The sequence below is a fragment of the Mixophyes fleayi genome, chromosome 12 (genome assembly GCF_038048845.1).
Source record: "Mixophyes fleayi isolate aMixFle1 chromosome 12, aMixFle1.hap1, whole genome shotgun sequence".
Classification (NCBI taxonomy): domain Eukaryota; kingdom Metazoa; phylum Chordata; class Amphibia; order Anura; family Limnodynastidae; genus Mixophyes; species Mixophyes fleayi.
In genome coordinates this window covers 35,080,002-35,100,105 of record NC_134413.1, presented here as the reverse complement: position 1 = coordinate 35,100,105, position 20,104 = coordinate 35,080,002, and the positions used below count along the sequence as shown (strand labels likewise).

The 20,104-nt window shown below is 43.0% G+C and overlaps 1 protein-coding gene and 1 long non-coding RNA gene across 2 annotated transcripts in view; one reads left to right on the top strand and one right to left on the bottom strand.

Annotated features, from left to right (window-relative positions):
• Positions 1-20,070, bottom strand: part of GPR176 (G protein-coupled receptor 176) — a 42,173-nt gene extending 22,103 nt beyond the window's left edge. Inside the window, exon 1 of the mRNA XM_075192744.1 lies at positions 19,393-20,070. Within this exon, the coding sequence (XP_075048845.1) occupies positions 19,393-19,582 (190 nt within the window). The 5' untranslated portion in view covers positions 19,583-20,070. The remainder of the gene's footprint in view (positions 1-19,392) is intronic.
• Positions 1-20,104, top strand: part of LOC142108835 (uncharacterized) — a 58,407-nt gene that overhangs the window by 8,124 nt on the left and 30,179 nt on the right. The window lies entirely within an intron of this gene.

Sequence of the window (20,104 nt, the reverse complement as noted above, 5' to 3'; positions counted from 1 at the left end):
TCCAATTGAACATTTATGGAATATTTTAGAACTGAAATCCCAAATGGGGCTTCAATTTTATTTATTTTTTAAAATAAGTTTTTATTGAGGTTTAACAACAAATACAGGTTATATAAATGTACTTTCAGCAGTATTCGTTTTGGATGGCGGGTGATAAAGAGATTATAACATCATAACAACATAACTCTAAGCCAAAAAAGAATTGAATGTATCAATGAGAATATACATTCCCATCCATAGAGGGTATTGTTAACCTGGCACATAGAGCACAAAGACAGACAGGGGGGAGAGGACACAGAGGAAAGAAAAGGGAAGAATGGGGGATGACATGATGCAAGTCTTCAAAGTAAAAGGTCTACAGCGTATATAGCGTAGGTATATGACAAAGCCTAATCCAACAATCAGAAGCGTTTGATACAACCTTGTACCTAAAGATAGATGGTTCAGGTGGATGAACCCAAGGCCGCAAACTCTGGTGAATCTATACATTTTAACCAAGGTCCCTATATAGTATAATATGTTACAAAAGAGTCTTTATCTGACAAATATAATTCGTCCATGGACCTGTAATATTCTAATCTCCTAATCCAGTCCCGGATATTTGGTGGCGTGGTTGTTTTCCATCTCACAGGTATGACTGCCTTGGCGGCTGATATCACAAATTTTAATAGAGATTTTTTAAAGCAGGAAATAGGCATATCTACTTTATTGAGGAGCCAGTACTCCGGGGTGGCGGGAATAGCTTGTCCAAGCAACTTCCGTGTGATGTCTATAACCTGCGACCAAAAGGGTCGTAATATGGGACAGTCCCACCAGATATGTAATAAGGAACCTGATCCCAAACCACACCTCCAGCATACACTAGACAGTCCGCGAAACATTTTTGCAAGATGTACCGGGCATCTGTACCACCTGGTGAGAACCTTAAAGTGGGTCTCTAATATTGAGACGTTGGGTGAGCAAGCATGGATTGCTTGGAAAATTTTCGACCAATCAGTCTCTCTTAATTCTATTCCTAGATCCCTTTCCCACTCCAAGAGAAGTTTCAGGGGAGATCTAAAGCGGAACTCGATTAAGAGTTTGTAAATAGTCGATAAGGAGTGTGGGGTGTGATGCGGTCTGCTACAGAGGGATTCAAAGACTGTCAAATTTCTACTAATATCCTGTTTTGAGAGACTAGAAGCGAGAAAATGTTTAAGCTGAAGATATCGCCAGAACTCTATATTCGGTAGTTTCCACTTAGATTGAATCTCTACGAATGAGAGGACCCCAGTAGCTCCCACCAACTGGCTGACACGATGGATCCCTGTCCGTGACCACAGGTTAAACGCTAATGAAGTAGTTCCTGGGGGGAACTTAGGATTGTTAAACAATGGCGTTAGTGGAGATATTAAAGATGAAATATGAGTAATAGTTCTTAACTTAGACCATTTAATAAGAGTTGGTCATAGGGTAGGGTGCGAGACCCTGGGTAACTTGGTTAACCAAATTACTGTCTTACTAGAAGAGTCGAGATATGATGATTCGATCGCTACCCATTGTTTCCCTCCCTCTTGAACTGACATCTCCATTATTCTAGTTAAGATAGCAGCATCATAGTACAAGGGTATATGGGGAAGCTGGAGACCCCCCAAGTGTCTTCGTCTAAATAAAGTTTCGTGCTTGAATCTTGGGCGCCTCCCACTCCACACAAAGTCCCGCACCAGACGCTGGATGCCCTGAAACCAGGAGTCGGGAATTAAGATAGGTAACGTCTGTATAAGGTAGAGAAGTCGGGGTAGGACATTCATTTTTATAATGTTAACCCTGCCTATCCATGCGAAATTCTTGCTCTGCCACTCTCTCAAATCAGCCCGGAGATTCCCAAGAAGTGGTTTAAAGTTGAGGTCGTATAGGCGTGAGAGATCGTTAGAAAGTACCACACCTAAATATTTCAATTGGGTGGGATGCCAAATAAAAGGAAATGCACATTTTAAACCCTCCACCACGGGGGCCGGGGTATTAATGTTCAGAGCTACTGACGTGCCATAATTAATTTTGAAGTTAGATAGAAAGCTAAACCTTCGGAATTCCTTAACTAAGTTAGGTAGGGAAACAACCGGGTTGGTAATAACGGCCAAAAGGTCGTCCGCGAATAAAGCGAGTTTATGTTCTCTCTCACCCACCTGGACACCGGATATATTCGGATTGGCCCTGATTGCCCTTGCCAACGCCTCCATGCACAGCACAAATATGAGTGGAGACAGCGGACACCCCTGCCTAGTGCCATTATTGATCATCACCGGATCCGACAGATCGCCGTTAATTTTAATTCTAGCCCTGGGTTGTCGATAAAGTGCTAAGATTCTATGCAGTCCCAATGGGCCTAATCCAAGATGCTCCAGGAGCCCTCTCATAAACGGCCAACTCACACGGTCAAAAGCCTTTTCAGCGTCTGTAGACTAGAGCATTGAAGCCGTTGTTGAGCATGAGGCTGAGTAAATCAAATCTATCACCTTGGTGGTGTTGTCCCGAGCCTCGCGATCCGGGACAAAGCCCACCTGATCTGAGTGGATCAGATCTGGGAGGGGCTTCAATTTTCATTTGCCAGCCCCTGCACTAGCTCAGAAGAAAAGAGCAGAGGCCTTGGGAGTACATTGCAGTTCTTCTCCCCAAATTTTGCTATGGGACTGGCAATAACGTGTTACTGGTAGTCACCCAATTGTTTGACGAGCACGACACTGATGTTGTTCATTTGTCATAGCATTTTTGGTCATGTGAAAGAAATGTGCTGCATCCACCCTGCACAAGTACAGGTTGTCACGATCTGCCTCTGGCTGCACAGCAGCATCTTCCATTGAGAAACTGCTTGCTTCCTGCAGCTCCTGTCTGCTAAGAACTATTCTTGAACTTTGCCTTTGTGTGTGTCTGGCCTGTAGTACCCGTCTACCAGAGGTGCTGCTGTCTCACCATTACACACACCACCTCACTAGCAGGAGTTACCTCATTCCCCAATCAGCATCCACACCTGTTCGCTGCCTTTATAAGTCTGCCTATCCCAGTAATCTGTGGCAGTTCATTGTTGTCTTGCCTGTTGTTGCTGACTCTTCTGAGTATCCTGTGTCTGACTTCCTGGTATTGACAATAGCGCGTTCCTCAGCTTTGCTGTTTATCTCCTGACCCAAACTCTGGCTCCATTCTTGACTACGTGTCAGTTCATTCCCTGGTACCTTTGTGGCTCTTCTGGCTTTGACCCCTTGGCTTGTTTGACCCTCCTCTATTCTGTCACCCAGGTATCAATCCAGCTTCTCGTACCTCCTGGCAAGACCTGAACTCTGCTTCTCATGGTTTATCCTGTACCTCGTGCCTCCTGACTAAGCCAGGAGGCTTCTATGCTTCTCCAGCCTCTGAGTTAGGTCTGCTATCCAGCTTATCTGTACTGCCTCTACAAGCTGTGTTCCCATTTGTGACTCTCTGAGTTATTCAGCCATATTACCAGTGTGTCCTGCTCTGCTATCCCAGTGGCTATCTGTTCGCAGTTCATTGCACCTTCTGATCCAGTCTCCTGCTGCAGGTACCTGGACCCTGTTGTTTTCCTGCCACAGTACAATGCACCCTATGATCCAGTTTCCTACTGTCGCTACCTGTACTCTGCTGTCTAACTGCTGAAGATTATCTACCCACCTGATCCAGTCTCATCCTTGCTGCTACCCGAACCTCTGTGTACACCTCCCGCAGATCTTCCTTTCTGCACTCTCCATTGGACCTCGCTGAGTACCTACCTGGAGAGCCAAGACCTGCAGGGCAGAAGTTACTAAGCCCAAACTCCCTTGTTGGGGTCACTGGTGAAAACCTTCTGTCACGTTAGACTCTAGCTATAGAAGGTGGGCTATCACTGAACCCACTGAGCAAGCCACTACCTGTTCTTAGCTAAATCTTATCCATTTTAGATCACCTCATTTACATTTTCTTTCATATAATCATTAAAATTACTAGTCTTTGAAATCTAACCCTCAATTCCTATCATCAAAACTACACTTTCCATTCTTTCAGTTTTTCCGTGTATTAATACCACTGATTTCACTCCTATCTATATACGGTATATTTAATTTGAAACCTTAATTACTGCCATCATAACTCCTAAGCATATTTACTTATATTTCCCTATTTCATCCCATTTCCTCCCTATCTTTCCCTTTTTTTTCTCTCTCTCTTCCTTCTTCAACTGGTCCTTATACTTTTGCCCCTTATCCATTTGCCTGTCTCTCTTAATCTAACCATACACCCATTACTACTTCGAAGCACCACAGTCCTACACCATTTAACTGTCTTCCAGAAATAAACTATTTGTTAATAAATTGTACCACACTATATATTTATTACATTTCCTTACCCGTTACCCGTGGACCCCTTGTATATGTGCCACACCCCTACGGATATTCAGATCCAGAACATTCACACAGTGCCCTATGGCTGCAATCCTGCAAAGTATAACTTTTTTCTAGATTTACTAAGCAGAGTACTTCATGTGTGTAGCACATACAAACCTAAAAAGCTTATCACATTGATTGCTTTCAAACCGACCATATGCCCCTTGTTCTTCTGCTTACGATAGCAACTGCTTATGTTCGCCAGCTACCACTGTATTACTTTTCTGCTTGCTCTATCAAAGACGGGAATCATGGGCACAGGTAATAACATGATTTTTCTTTACACAGGAAATCCTGGTTCAGTGTCGTTTACTTACTGCAGTTGGGAGCAGACCCACATGGCTCTTGTAGTGCATGCAGGTGGTATCAATTTGTGTTTTGTGAGGCTTACAGGGTGGATTGATGTGACCAAGTTTAACATGGATTATTTCTCAGCAATATTTTCCAGATTTAATTTTAGTCAGGTCAGACAGGGTGGTTTGGAAAGGATCAGAGATATAACAGCAATAGAGAGGATGAGAAAGTTACTGCATACTCTGGTATTCCATGTAATTTCAGGCTGATGCTTGTCAACGACATTCACCTTAGCTAGATAGAAAAATATTGAGGCCCATCTGTTCTCAGGAATGGACTCTGCTTTTCCTAGGTGGAGAGGAGTGGAGATCAGTGTAGGGGTACACACACTTCTGATGGCTTGTATCCATGAATTACATTATGGGAAATTATTGTTTGACAAAGATACTTTTGTCCTTGAAAAATTATTATAATAAAGCTGTGGCTGATCCCTCTGTGTTAGTGTGTTCTTGGGTAAAGGTGGGGATGTTTGGTTGCTGCAGGGGGAAGGGCATCCTGTACATTCATCCTCCCTGGAGGCCAGGGAATGGAAATAGGTATTTCTTGCAGGGAAAATATTAATTTTATTTTTAATTTTGTATGTAAGTACTTTCTAAGGGCAGTTCCCATACTAAAATGCCCCCTCCCTTACCACGGCTAGCAGCACAGTCTTCCTTGCTGAGCAAGAATCGACATGCTGTGGTAAGAAAGGATCAAGTACTATTTAATGAATAGGGAAGGCAGGTGTAGTGATGTCAGGATGTCACTACATTCTCCTTCCCTTTGCCCATTTCAGAACTTGGTAGAGAGAAGCAATCAACTTTACCAAGGTTTGAGCAGAGCCCAGCCTATTCAAATAGTTTTGAGGCTGTCTGATGTTATGATCACATTAGACAATCACGTTTGACTAACTGTTTGTTTGCGACTTGGCCAGTCTACTGGAACCGAATCGATTTCGACTTCTGGTATTCAGTTCAGAATTCAATTCCAGGTGTCTGGTCAAGCTGCAAATAGACCAGCCCCAAATCACGAATGAACCGCAAGAAAGTTTGAAGCTGTCAAGCTGGCCTTATTTTATTTGAATTTGCTCAAAGATTTCAAATATCTCTATTGACAAGAAAGAAAAGGGATACATCTGACTGCAATTCATATCTACCTATGCTTAGCCTCCAAGATGCTTGTGAATTTTCTCTAGGGAGTTAGTTTGGATATAGTGGGAGTAATCGTTACGCTGACGGTCTGTTCACAAACTCACAGAACTAGTTGGCGGAGGTCTTCACCTTTAGCAGCCGCCTTTCCCATAGAGCTTTATACGCTCACCGGTACTCAGATGCCCCCAGGACTTAACTCCAGATGTAGTGTAAGTTTGTAATACAAAACTGTAGTGACAGGCCAGGAGGCAGCGTAGATGGCAGCGGATGGTCAGACGAAAGCAGCGGTTGGTCACTAGCAAGCAGAAAAATCAGGTAACACGCCAAAGGTCAGTGTCACAGGCAATACAGCGGGATCCAGGGTACAGGCAAACAAATCAGGGTCACAGGCAAGGTCCAAGGTACAGGCAGGGGTCATACACAGAAGTTCAATCCAGAAGGTATACACCAAACAGCACAGGAGCAGATAAGCAGACAGGGAACTGGACGCTATAACCGGCAGTGAGGCTAAGCCCTCCCTGCCTTAAATACTTAGGTGGGCCAATCAGAAAAGAGGAGGACAGGGCTGATAATCAGCCTCAGGAGGCTGCTAATTAATTTACTAGCTAGAACTGGCATAGATAATACCAAAAACCAGGAACATGTATAAATATATAAATTAACCAATTTAAATCATAGGAGAGCTCCCCTGGTGTTGGAGGATGTCCCTACACCCTCCTACTCTATGCCACAAAGATAATCTATAGGAAAAATAACAGTGCATTGTAACCAATGCATGCGCCCGGCTGCTAGATCACACCAGGATCCGGCGTACCGCCGTGGCTCGTGACAGTAAAGTAATAAGTTGGGTATGTTAAAGTGTTGGTAGAGGAAAGATCTCCATGTTATGGCTAGCGCCCCAAACATAAACTCCTAGAACAGGCAGTAGAGGTCTTCACCTGTAGCAGCTGCCTTTCCCGTAGACCTAATTATGCTCACAGGTACTCGGATGCCCCCAGGTCTTAACCCTAACTAGCAGGAGTTTATGTTCGGCGACAGTAGTGTGGGTGGTAGGAGGAATACCTGGAAACAAAACTGAACCTAGGATGGTGCAAGATACAGGCTGAGGTCAGGTAATCAGGCAGAGGTCAGGGCAACAAGCAAACAAGTGGAGTCCAGTATTCTAGCAGAGGTCAGGGCAAAAAAAAGTCAGTCAATTTGTGCAAAGTTCAAAAGAACAACCGGAGCTGGTCAGCACCTTGGAGAACTGAATCTATAACTGGCAGGGAGGTTAAGTCCTCCCTGCCTCAAATAGTACCACTGCCCAAACAGAAGCAAGGCTAATCCCTGCACTAATTTTCCCCTAATAGGGGGCACTGCGGCAGCAGTGGAGGGGGGAGAGTCCCAGTTGCCCTGGCAACAGCCGGACCGCCAGGGACAGAAATGACGTCCTAGCTGCCAGTGCAATAGCCGGAACGCAGGAGAGCGGGTGAGCCGACGCAAGCAGTGCGGCGGCCTGTGACACCCTGTATGGTGTTTCAATGTACCACCACGCCAAACACAATATTCCCCAGGAGTGCCCTGAGATACAAAAGGAGACATACATTTGATTCTGCAAATACACAGCCCCTCCCCCCCTTAAATCTGAATGGCAGCAGAAGAACAGAAAGGGTTGCATGGTTCTATAGGTCCATATGTGTCAATGGCAATTAGTAGAGCTAACAAATCTGGGAAGAAGGTTAGCAGGCCATGAGTACAAGGCACAATAACTGTCTAAGTGCCATTGGGACACGAATACAAGCTTTACTGGCCTATTTATGAAAAAGTGGCAATAATGGAGTTTTTATTTTAATTGCCACAATTTGAAAAAATACTGATCGAAGAGGTGAGGGTAACTTATACTTCGCCAGGCCAGTCTCTGTCAATATCCGCATGTCTGAGCTGGCTAGCCACTTTTGGGCATTCAGTTATACTAATTAAATAATAATAGGGCGATACGAAAATAAAGCCTTATTCCAGCGATTGACTAACAGTGCACCCCCCTCACCTCAAGGCTCCATAGTACGGCCCCTGCTCAGGGGGCAGCAGTATGAACCATTTGTTACATCAGAGGTAGGTAACCTGTGGCACTCTAGCTGTTGTGGTAATACTGGAATTTTTAATACCACAATTCTTACCAAAAACAAGAACTCTATTGGCATTTTCCAAACAATGTAGGTACATAAAAGGAAAGGTTTTACCATACATTTGTCTCAAGGACAGCATGAATCAATGTTGTAAATTATGACTTCACTTCTTCCTCTGAGTGTTTCCTGTGATCATACATTAATACTGCACCCTTTCTAAATATAATCTTCCAGTTCTGTCTATTTACTGAGTATTCCAGCAGCTAAATATAAATTTTCACTCGCTGGCCTCACTCCTCTCCCCTGAGTCTGTCACTATCCAGGGCTCGGTTGCCCTGGTAACCATGTCTTTTCACACATCCCCCTGCCTTTGTGTATAATTTGGATGTGTTTTTTCTTTAGTGTATCTTGCTACAATTACGCTCCAGAAATCTCATTCAGCAGCATATTCAAGCCATGACCTCTCAGAACTATACCATATCCACCATGTCCTGCTGCTTGTGCAATGTAAAACATGGCCTCCTACACAATACTGTTTTTTTCACACCGTGGCTGTCTGTGCATTGTGTCAAAAAATGCCTCATGGAAATGTGCTGGTCTCACATTCACAACTCTGTGTCATCCCTATATTCATTAATGGTATTGTTTATCCCCAACATCAAACACCATCAGCAGTTAATATTTATCTGTAATTTGATGCACTGAGAGATAATAAAAAATAACATAATAAATATAATAAATACATGGTAGAAAGTTAATAAGCATTATTGCATGAGTGGGAGCTAGGAAAATTACTTGATCTGTTGAGGTAAAAAAAAAAGTATCACCCATAAACAATAGAACAAAGAACGACAATAGAACAATAGAACCCAGTGGCCAAATTATCTTAATAAATCATTAACCAAAAATGGGAAACATTTTTGTTTCACTTGCCGGTTTATGGTTTTTATGGGTTCAGGTCACCGACCCGCTATAAATACATGCTTGCGGACATGTCTTCCCCTAACCAGACTTTCAACCCTACAATCACTTCTGAATGAAGGCGCTAGACTAATTCTCCACATAAAATATTCTTCTACTGCTGCTCCACTCTGTCAGTCCCTATATTGGTTGCCTGTATTTTGCTGAATGCAATATAAAATACTTCTATTGACATGCAAGGCCATAGACAATCATGCACCAATAACCATTTTTTCACTTGTTTCAGAATATTTCCCAACTCAACTCCTCCGTTCTCAACAAGTTCTGAGTCTCACACTCATCTCTTGCTCCCACTCCTGGTTACAGGACTTTCTTTGTTCTGCACTCACTCTGTGGCATGCCCTTTATCACACAACAAGTCTTTGCTCTAGCCTCCAAATGTTTCCTGAAAACTCATCTTTTCAGGCAAGTTTATCAAATTCCTGACTACTCTTATAACCTCCCTAAGCTACTCTACCTAATTACTACCCCTCTACACAGTTCACAAAAAACATTAAAATATGCTGTCTTTCTATAATCAAACAACCCTATGACCCAAAACCAATGCATGACTTTAGACATGGACATCTGCCCCTCCATTCCATACTCAAAAAATAATCACAATCCAATAATTGACCAAGCAATGGAGAGAATATGGCTACTGCCTTTTATTTACATTCTTTCACCTTAAAGGGAGAGAGAGGTGTACAGATCTGTGCTGTGCCCAATAACCAAGGGTCACATCCACAGTGTCCATTTCAACTGGCCACCCGCTCTGTCCTGGTAACTGGCAACACCTGGCTACAATAAGCCCAAAAACAAAATGTGCCCTGAACCCCTCCAGGAATTCCACTCTGGTCAGCTCCAGGGGTTCCCTACCAAATATAACGATACCGTCCAACCTTTTCCATCAATTAACCCCACTCCACTTAACCACAACGCAGGCTGTGACAAACATCAAATGCAACAGTATCTCTGTCTTAATGTATTCTGTTTACCTTTTTTATTTAGATTTAATTTTTCTTCTCTTTTTTCTTTCATTCTTTTTTTTTTATAATCATTTTTTAAACAACTCCAAATATTCTTAATTTTTTTAAAATAAAAAAAACATTATAACATCATCAATATATAAATGAACAGTTTAACATAACAAAACAGTGAAAAAGAAAACTTCCTACCTCTACCCCCTTCTTAACCTAAACAGGGTGGTCTGGTAAGGTTACTTCTGTGTGTACTACTAGAAAGAGGGATAGTGGAGCTTCCAATTTACCTAAGAAATACTATTCCTTTTCTGCTCTGAATTAACTCTTTATGTTAGACATATATGTCACTATATACTATTCACATGCATACATTAATAGACATCCCAGGCGTGGAATTTACAATCATATACACAGTACATATAATCCAGCCACCTACACACAGATTTTGTTATACATTTCTATAGTACAAACAGATAACCATATACACTTAGACACAAATAACACAACAGAGGGACAATAATCAGGAAAGTATATCAATACCAATCATGCATAGAATATAAAACAATCTAGCATAGATGGTACAATATATTATCAGGTTTCCATCACTCTGACTCGTTTGCCTGCTGTACAAATGTGTAGAAGTATTTTTCCTCGTGTGTATGTGTGTGTGTTAGATTCCACTACAAAACATGCGTTAGCAGTATTAAATCTGCATTTCTATATGTCACAGCAATATCCTAGTATGACAATCTAGCACATATTCCTTATATATAAGATGGACTCATTAAGCTTCATCCCATATATAGCTTGCGCTCAGTACAATATCACTACTACCCCAGTATATATAACAATGCTGACTGCCACATATACATATAACATTCCTGATCCCAATATGCTCCTCATACTGCCATATATCCCATGTCTCATATATGCATTACAAACTTTGCAGTTCTTCATATATGTATATCACAAATTCCTCAGTACTCCATATATGCACATCACAGACTCCATAAGGTGGATAGGCGCTGATCAGGGCCGGTGCAGATTTCTTGTTGCCCTCCCCCTTCCCAATATCCACATGGAATAAAAAATTGGGACAATAAGCCAGCAACAGCTCCACCCATCTTCCCACACTTTAACCCAATACCATCTCCACTCCTCGTCCCACACACTACACAAATACAATCCCCACCACCTCTACCCACACATTACACCAATACCACACCCACCCTCGCCCAACACATTACACCAATACTATTTCTCCTCACACATTACACCAATACCACCCCACCACCTCTCCCCATATTACACCAATACCACCCCACCACCTCTCACCACACCAATACCAGCCCCACCTCCTCTCCCCACACATTACACCAATACCACGCCCACCTCTTTTCCCCACACATTACACCAATACCACCCCACCACCTCTCCCCACACATTACACCAATACCACCTCTCCCCACACATTACACCAATACCACCTCTCCCCACACATTACACCAATACCACCTGACCACCTTTCACCACACATTACACCAATACCATCTCTCCCCACAATACAATCATACCACCCCAATGCCTCTCCCCACACATTACACCAATACCATCTCCCCCCACACATTACACCAATACCATCTCCCCCCACACATTACACCAATACCATCTCTCCCCACACATTACACCAATACCATCTCTCCCCACACATTACACCAATACCATCTCTCCCCACACATTACAATCATACCACCCGACGCCTCTCCCCACACATTACCCCAATACCATCTCTCCCCACACATTACACCAATACCACCTGACCACCTCTCCCCATATTACACCAATACCACCTCTCCCCACACATTACACCAATACCACCCCACCACCTCTCTCCACACATTACACCAATACCATCTCTCCCCACACATTACACCAATACCATCTCTCTCCACACATTACACCAATACCATCTCTCCCCACACATTACAATCATACCACCCGACGCCTCTCCCCACACATTACACCAATACCATCTCTCCCCACACATTACACCAATACCATCTCTCTCCACACATTACACCAATACCATCTCTCCCCACACATTACAATCATACCACCCGACGCCTCTCCCCACACATTACACCAATACCATCTCTCCCCACACATTACACCAATACCATCTCTCTCCACACATTACACCAATACCATCTCTCCCCACACATTACAATCATACCACCCGACACCTCTCCCCACACATTACCCCAATACCATCTCTCTCCACACATTACAATAATACCACCCCTACCTCTCTCCCCACACATTACAATAACACCACCCTTACCCCTCATATTACTCTAATACCACCGCCACACTCTCACATCACATTACATGCACTTACTGGCAAATTTTAATCTTGGGTGGGGGGGGGGAGGGCAAGGACACAACAGCAGTACATCAGAAGTAACCCCCAAATCCATAAAAATAGCTCCTCATCATAATTAACTCTTTCATAATAATCCTTAACCCTCTCATCAATCAATCACCTCATACTGTCATTAACCTCAAAATCATTAAATCTCTCATCATCATAATAATCTCTTTATCAATATTAACCTCCCTGTCATTTATTAACCCCCAATGGTACAAATTAACCCCTTTATGAGTTTGAATTCCAACATCATCCACCCTCATAATTAATTACCCCCTTATAGTTATTAAATCCTTTAGCCTCTACATATTAACCCCTTCAACATCATTAACCAACTTCCTCATCCCATAATTAAGTAACCCTAAGATAATTTAAAAATCTGTTTTATAGGCATTAACCTCCTTAATTACCTCCCTTGGCCTCATCAAAAGTACCTCATTAAGATCATCAACTGCTTCAAAATCAATTTCCTACCAAGTATATTAGGTCCTCTCTCCACCCCACTTACTTGTTGCTGCTCTGTCATCCCTGTAATAGTCACATGTCATTTCCCCTCTGTGTGCTTCCTATCCCACAGCGACCCCTGCAGGCAGGAGGTTAGACAGCTGCCAGGCAGTGTGAGCAGCCAGCTGGGGAGAGGTAGGGTCTGTGTTCTCCATTTCCATGCACTCCTTGACCCAGAAGTGACATGCGCTCTGTGCGGAGCGATTGGCATATTAGTGTCGCTATAACCACTGTCGGAATGGTGGTCATCGTAATGATGTATCTCACCCATTGAAATGTATGCCTAAAATTCCTGAAAAACAATCACTTGCAGGTAACAATACTTTAAAGAATAAACAAACAACAAATTGTTTAGCACATTCACTGCTCTGTCTGACCTGCCACTGGTTCCTTGATGGGTCCCCTGCTCCCGCACTCAATCGGAAAGCACATATTCAACACTTTCAGCAATCACCCTTAGTTGTTTTGAGTAAAAAGAAGCCTATATTTTTTTTCTGGATGAGTAGAGAAGCGATTTTACCTAAATTATCCTCTCCTATATCATTCAGGTGCCTAAAACATTTTTGTACAAAAGCAGACCAGATGACCCAAACACCTACAGTTCATGCAAAGTCCTGGAGTATGATCAACCATTTTCTCTGGGAAAAGTTTAGTAGCTTAAAACATCATGGTTTCCTCAGGGTTGTAAACAGGAGCTCCTCCAATGTGGCCAGAAAAAGGCAGTGGATCCCCAGAGCCGATAAAGAGATTGTAGCAAAGATAAGGACACCTCTGATCTCCCAGTCTTGATGACTCCCTAGACTCTTCATGCATGAGAGGGTATGGATGGTGGATCCCTGATACATTTGGAGAAACTCCTGACTTCAAGGAGATTCTATTATTCAAGAACAATTCCACTGCCCATACAGAACTATACAGCTGAAGGATTTTACAACAGCCATGTTGTACAGATACCATCTTCCAGTGTCGGACTGGGGCATGAAGGGCCCACCGAGGGACTGCAACATTAGGGGCTCACCAGAGGGGGTGTGGTCAGCCATCATAGAGGCGGGACTTGACACTAGAGGGGGAGTGGTCAGTCCACGAAAGACAGCTAGCACCTTAATGTAGTATATAAAGCATACAGTGTGTGTTTAAAGAATACAGTCTTGACCTGCCCCTTAGATTGGGCAAAACAGTCACCAAAAAGCAGGATTGTCCCACTAGACCAGGCTTGGCTAACCTGTGGTACTCCAGGTGTTGTGAAACTACAAGCCCCAGCATGCTTTGCCAATATATAGCAGCTTATTGCTGTAAGGGTACGCTGGGACTTGTAGTTTCACAACACCTGGAGTACCACAAGTTAGCCAAGCCTGCACTAGACTCAGAACATTTGACAGACTGTCCTACCTGTTGTTGTCACTTTTACCACCTGTGGCTGCTGGTTTCTTTAGTTGCGGCTTGTCTGGATCCAGGAATGTTGAGGGCCCTATTTGGAAAAAATAATGGGTACATTTAGAAACGCCAAGCATCCCTGCCATTAAATCAACAGCACCCACATTTAATTATAGACCCAAAACACCTCAGCATTAAAAGTCCCATCACCCCCTCCCTATAGTGTTCTCTGTGCAGCCCCCCCCCCTCACTATAGTTTAGTATAGTCAGCCCCCCTATAGTTTAGTATAGATAGGCAGCCCCCCTATACCACATAGTAGTGCCCCCAAAACAATGTTATGCCACACAGTAGTGCCCCAAAGTTATGCCACATATGCCCCCAATGTTATGCCACACAGTAGTGCCCCAGAGTTATGCCACACAGCAGTGCCCCAAATGTGATGCCACATAGTGCCCCCATTGTTATGCCACACATGCCCCCAAAGTTATGCCACACAGTAGTGCCCCAATGTTATGCCACATATGCCCCCAATGTTATGCCACACAGTAGTGCCCAAAATGTGATGCCACATAGTGCCCCCATTGTTATGCCACACAGTATTGCCCCAATGTTATGCCACATAGTGCCCCAATGTTATGCCACATATGCCCCCAATGTTATGCCACATAGCAGTGCCCCAAATGTGATGCCACATAGTGCCCCCATTGTTATGCCACACAGTATTGCCCCATTGTTATGCCACATATGCCCCCAATGTTATGCCACATATGCCCCCAATATTATGCCACACAGTAGTGCCCCAGAGTTATGCCACACAGCAGTGCCCCAAATGTGATGCCACATAGTGCCCCCATTGTTATGCCACACAGTAGTGCCCCAAAGTTATGCCACATATGCCCCCAAAGTTATGCCACACAGTAATGCCCCAAAGTTATGCCACATAGTGGCCTCAATGTTATGCCACCCAGTAGTGCCCCAAATGTTATGCCACGCAAGTGACCACAATACACACACACACACAATATAGTATAAATAAATGGTTAAAAAATATACTGAACTTACCTGTATGTTGATATTGCTGCAGGGCAGGCTCTGCTCCTTCTCCCTTCTTCATACGGTGGGAAGATCAGCTGACAGGGGGAGGGGGTGGGTCACATGATCGCAGCTGCGATCACAATTGAGCAGCAGGGACGCCGGGTCCTTGTGAGGGGCCTTCAGGTAAGCTCCGCCCATGGGTAAAAGAGGGTGTGCCCGTACGGTAGCCAGGCCTACCGATGATTTAATCGGTAGTCCGCTGGGCCAGTCCGACACTGCTATCTTCATTCTTTATTAAGACTTTAATCTTTGCTTTATTTAATTTCTGTATCATGAAATGGATGGTATTAGTTGTAAGTGTAAAAATACACAAGGTTGTTACAATTAAGTGTGGATGAATAGAAGGGTGAAAGAATTAGCAAGTAAATAGAATAACTTACTTAGCACATTGACCAATGTACACACGTAACAAAGAAAAGGCAAATCTTGCATTATGCCCTAGATACCCTCCTATACTGCAGTCTCAGACTTCCTCTGATTCTGTCCGCACCTCACTTCAGCTGCCCCGTCTGCTTCCCATTTGCCTAGTTTTACTGCTTAACAACCCCTCTCCTAATACTTAGCAGATTAGTTTCTGCTCAGAGCTGCTTCCCAATCTGCTTGCCCTACAGAAACTTTATTCCAATGTACCAATTAATCCCTTGGATTCCATAGCCAGAATTCCTGTTTTAATTTAAAAAAAAAATCAGTCTGCATTTCTTGCTGCAGAGAAAGTACCTCTAATGTCATCCAATTTCAGCATCTGTCTCCTGTTACCATATAAGATTTGAGCAGTTGCGTGGATTTGCTATTTTACTAACCAGCTGTCTGCGCAGGGTCAATTTCTTGCACTACTTCTGGACCCAAACATGGGAACAGACTGGTGTTTTCCCATTATACATGAATTGTATTTACTACAATGGCCATTGAATGACTTAGACACGTATTAGGTGTGAAGGACAAGATTATCCTAATTATGTTGGTTCATCAATTTATAACAATCAAGGATGCAGTTACAGGGCCCGAGGTCAGGGAGTGCACGACAATGCCAGGTCACCCCCACTTCCATCCCCCAATGCTTCCATCGGACACCCTAGCTGATGTCCCCAATCTGCTCTCAATAGAACAGAGTGGAGGCCCTTCTGATACTATGCTAGTATATCGCATGTGCATTGGGCGCATTCACTAGACCGCACATGCTTAGAAGAGGGCTCCACTCTGCTATATTAAAAGCAGAGGGGAAGCCTCAGAGGGTAGGAACTGCACCTATGTAAATTTTGCAATGAGGCCCGACAAAGCACTGTTCTGCCCCAGAATATTTATATACAAATGCATGTGTTTCAACCAAAGAGAGATGTTGGTACCTCCTATCCTCGGGCTTTCTCACTGCCACTAGACATCATATTAAAATAGCTCGTCACATCATTTCAGCGGCCACCTGCCTAATTGCAGCGGATTGGAAAAATACTGCCCCCCCTCCTCTCACCACTGTCGTTGCCAGAGCCTGGCAAGTCCATCGCATGGAATTTATGACTAGTCAGGGGCGGTTCTAGAATATTATTTTACAGGGGCCGATTTAGGGGGATGATTTAGTACCCGCCCCCTTTCTGACATCTAAGGCAGCCGGCGGCTGCACAATCTGTGCAGGTTTGTTCGGCAGAGACAGGCAGGAAGAGCATGCTGCCCAGCCACTTTGTGTTTAAAACACAATCAGAGCAGCCGGGCAGGACACTCTGTCTGCATGTCACTGCCGAACGGACCTGCACACAGTGTGCAGCCGCAGGCAGCAAGGCCTTGCTGGATCCGCCAGTGTGACTAGTATCATCAATAACTCCTTCAAAAACGTTCAATAAAATATGGGACCCATGGATATCCTACTTTCAAAATCATTCACATAATTCGCCTACCGTTTCTGCCCTCCCTCTCCTTTCCCTATGGCCGCTTTAGCCACACGCCTCTCCCTCTTCCCTCTTCTCTTTCTGTTATCCCTCTTTTCTTCCTCTCTTATCTTGCCTTGTTCTTACTCTTTCATTCAAGTTTTATTTCTTCACTCCAATCTCTATACACATACAAAAATAAAAAACCATCGGTCAATCTTGAGCAAAACCTTAACTTCCTCAGAACTTAACAATTTGCTCTGTTTGTGTTAGCATTACTCTCTAACTCTGTTCTCATGTTTTACTGATATTTATCATATGTTGCATTGCTTATTTGTTATGACTGTCAATAAACAAAAGTTAAACAAAAATGATGTTGGTGTGTCACAAAAACAAACAGGCTTTAATTTAATTTAAGAAAAATTGGTTCGCAGAATATTCTGCAAATTGTGATCCTTCTCATGCCCAATATATTGACTTTTCCAAACAAGTACAGTTAAGTTATGGATGACCCCATTTACCGTTATTTAAATTCTAAACCAGCACTTCCAAAGGTTTGCCAGCTTCAAAATGAAAATCAGTATTCATAAGAATGCAATGGACTAGAAATTAGTGACATTATTGAGGCAGAAACACTGGGTCTGATATAGAATTGTACATACACCTGTTTGTATAGTGTAAATTTGCACTGCGCATGCCCACAAAGAGATTGCACACATATGTTCGCCTGCAGAGTTGCGACCATGTGACACTTACGCCTCCTTAAAACCAACAAAGAACACTGAGTGAAGGGGCAGTCTAACATTTGATGATGTTTGCCAGCATTAGCTAGCCGCTTTTGATTGGCCAATTGCAAATTCTCCTCTGAACCGGATAGATACTTTCTTCATTGATTGTGCATATAGTTTGGGAATTTGTGATTGCATTTCATTTATTTTTTGCCATTTCCATTATTAGTGTTTTTACCTAAATAATTGTAACAGATGTTTCTTGTACTTATGACCTAGTTTTGTGTATGCGTATGAATGCATTCCTCACGTAAGCCTGGAGCATATGATACAGGTACAGAGCTGGATGCACCTTGCAATGCATGCGACTCAGTATATGGGCATAGCTATGTTATTTTGTGAGTGTAAATTATGCCGAACATGCGTCCATCTCCGCATCAGGTCCACTGTGTATAAGCGATGTCATTACATCCTAGTGAACTGGTAGTCTGCACGCTCATGGATATTGGTTCAGCACAAAATATGGCTACATACATGTAGCAATAGGTCTACTGTAGGAAAGTTTTGTCTGTAATTTTTAGACTGACAAAATATATTCCAAATTCCATTAATTTGAATTGTATTTTGATGAATGCATTGTAAAATTATTTAGGCACTCTACAATGTATTGCTAAATGTAATAAGTTGTATTAAATGTATTTGTAATAACTGATCTCTTCTGTTTATTCTTAAATGCCATAATTCCCTTTTTACTCCACAAATGTATTTGTCTATCAATTGCAGGTGTAAAATCCAATAATAATAATATACAATATAAACAAATATGCAACAAATATATATATATATGTAGAATTAATGTACATACATTAAAACAGTTGGGTCAGTGTAATAAAGAGGCATGACACACTGGCAGGTGATAGACCACAAGATGGTGATAGACCAAAAGGCGGTCAAATCAAGGCTAAGGGGACAAGGTGAATTTTGTTGGTGTGAATCAATGTTTGTTTTTGTAGTATAGCATTGGATAACTTAAAGGGAACTTGCAGTGACTTTGTTGCAGCCCTAGATCTATAATGGCTTGAATGCAATTTTGCATTGAAAACACAGGAGCTTGTCATTTTATAAGAATTTGAGATGGTTGTAAAAATATGGCTGCAGCAGACTTGCATCAAAATCACCGTATATGTATGTGTAACATGTTGCCACAGATTGTAAAGTATTCGGTAATTTAGTAGTATACAGTATAGACAGTGAAAGAGCAGGTGAAGTATAGAATGAGGATATATGTTAGGAAATGAGGAAGATAGACAATAACGAAGGGATGTGTAGGTGTGCAGTAATCCAGGAAAATACAGTAGCTGGATAAATAATTGTGAGGGATGTATAGACCTACTCACTATCAAGCAAAAAATATGATGTTTATCACATACAGCTGTAATTAATGGATCTGAGATCTTAAACTTACCCAAAAGAGACCCAATGAAAATAATAACTTGAACGCTGGTGGTAAAATGTCTGTAGCTTAGCCCATCGCTGCTGCTGCGATTGCTCCACAGGACTTGTGAATGAGACACGTTCCTGATTTCTAAGGCTCCAGCTTGCAAGAAGCCGACCTCACTCCTATTTCTGAAGATCAAGCTGCTATTATAACCCATTGCGATTCTTCTTCCACCTACTGCATCTGCTGTACTGACTCTCTAGCTGCTGGTCCAGGAATCAAGGCTCTGAAGCCCACAGCGCTGAACGCTCCCTGGCTTTGTGCGGCCATCTCAGAAGAATGACCTGATATGCCCGGATAGCATGCATCGTTCCTTCAGCCTTTCTGGCTGGTTACATGGCAAGGAGAACACAAGCATCTTTCTCTGCTTTTCACCCCCAGCAAGCATCTCCAAGACACGATCATGTCAGACGCCGGTGGAAAAGGAGGGAGGGAGAAACAGCTGACCCTGAATCTCATTGCTCCTCTTGCCTCTGTGAATCTCAAACACGCTCTCTCCACCTCTAGCAGGAAATCCTGGGGTTGAAACGTCTCCTTCACCTACAAGCATAGCAGTAGTCGCATGAGCAGGCACACAGGGCAGGCACACTACATCTAAATCCAATTCAGTGGGATACAGTGATCGGTTCCAGACTTTTGATTTGCCATAGTTGATTTGACTATGACTAATTGTAAATAA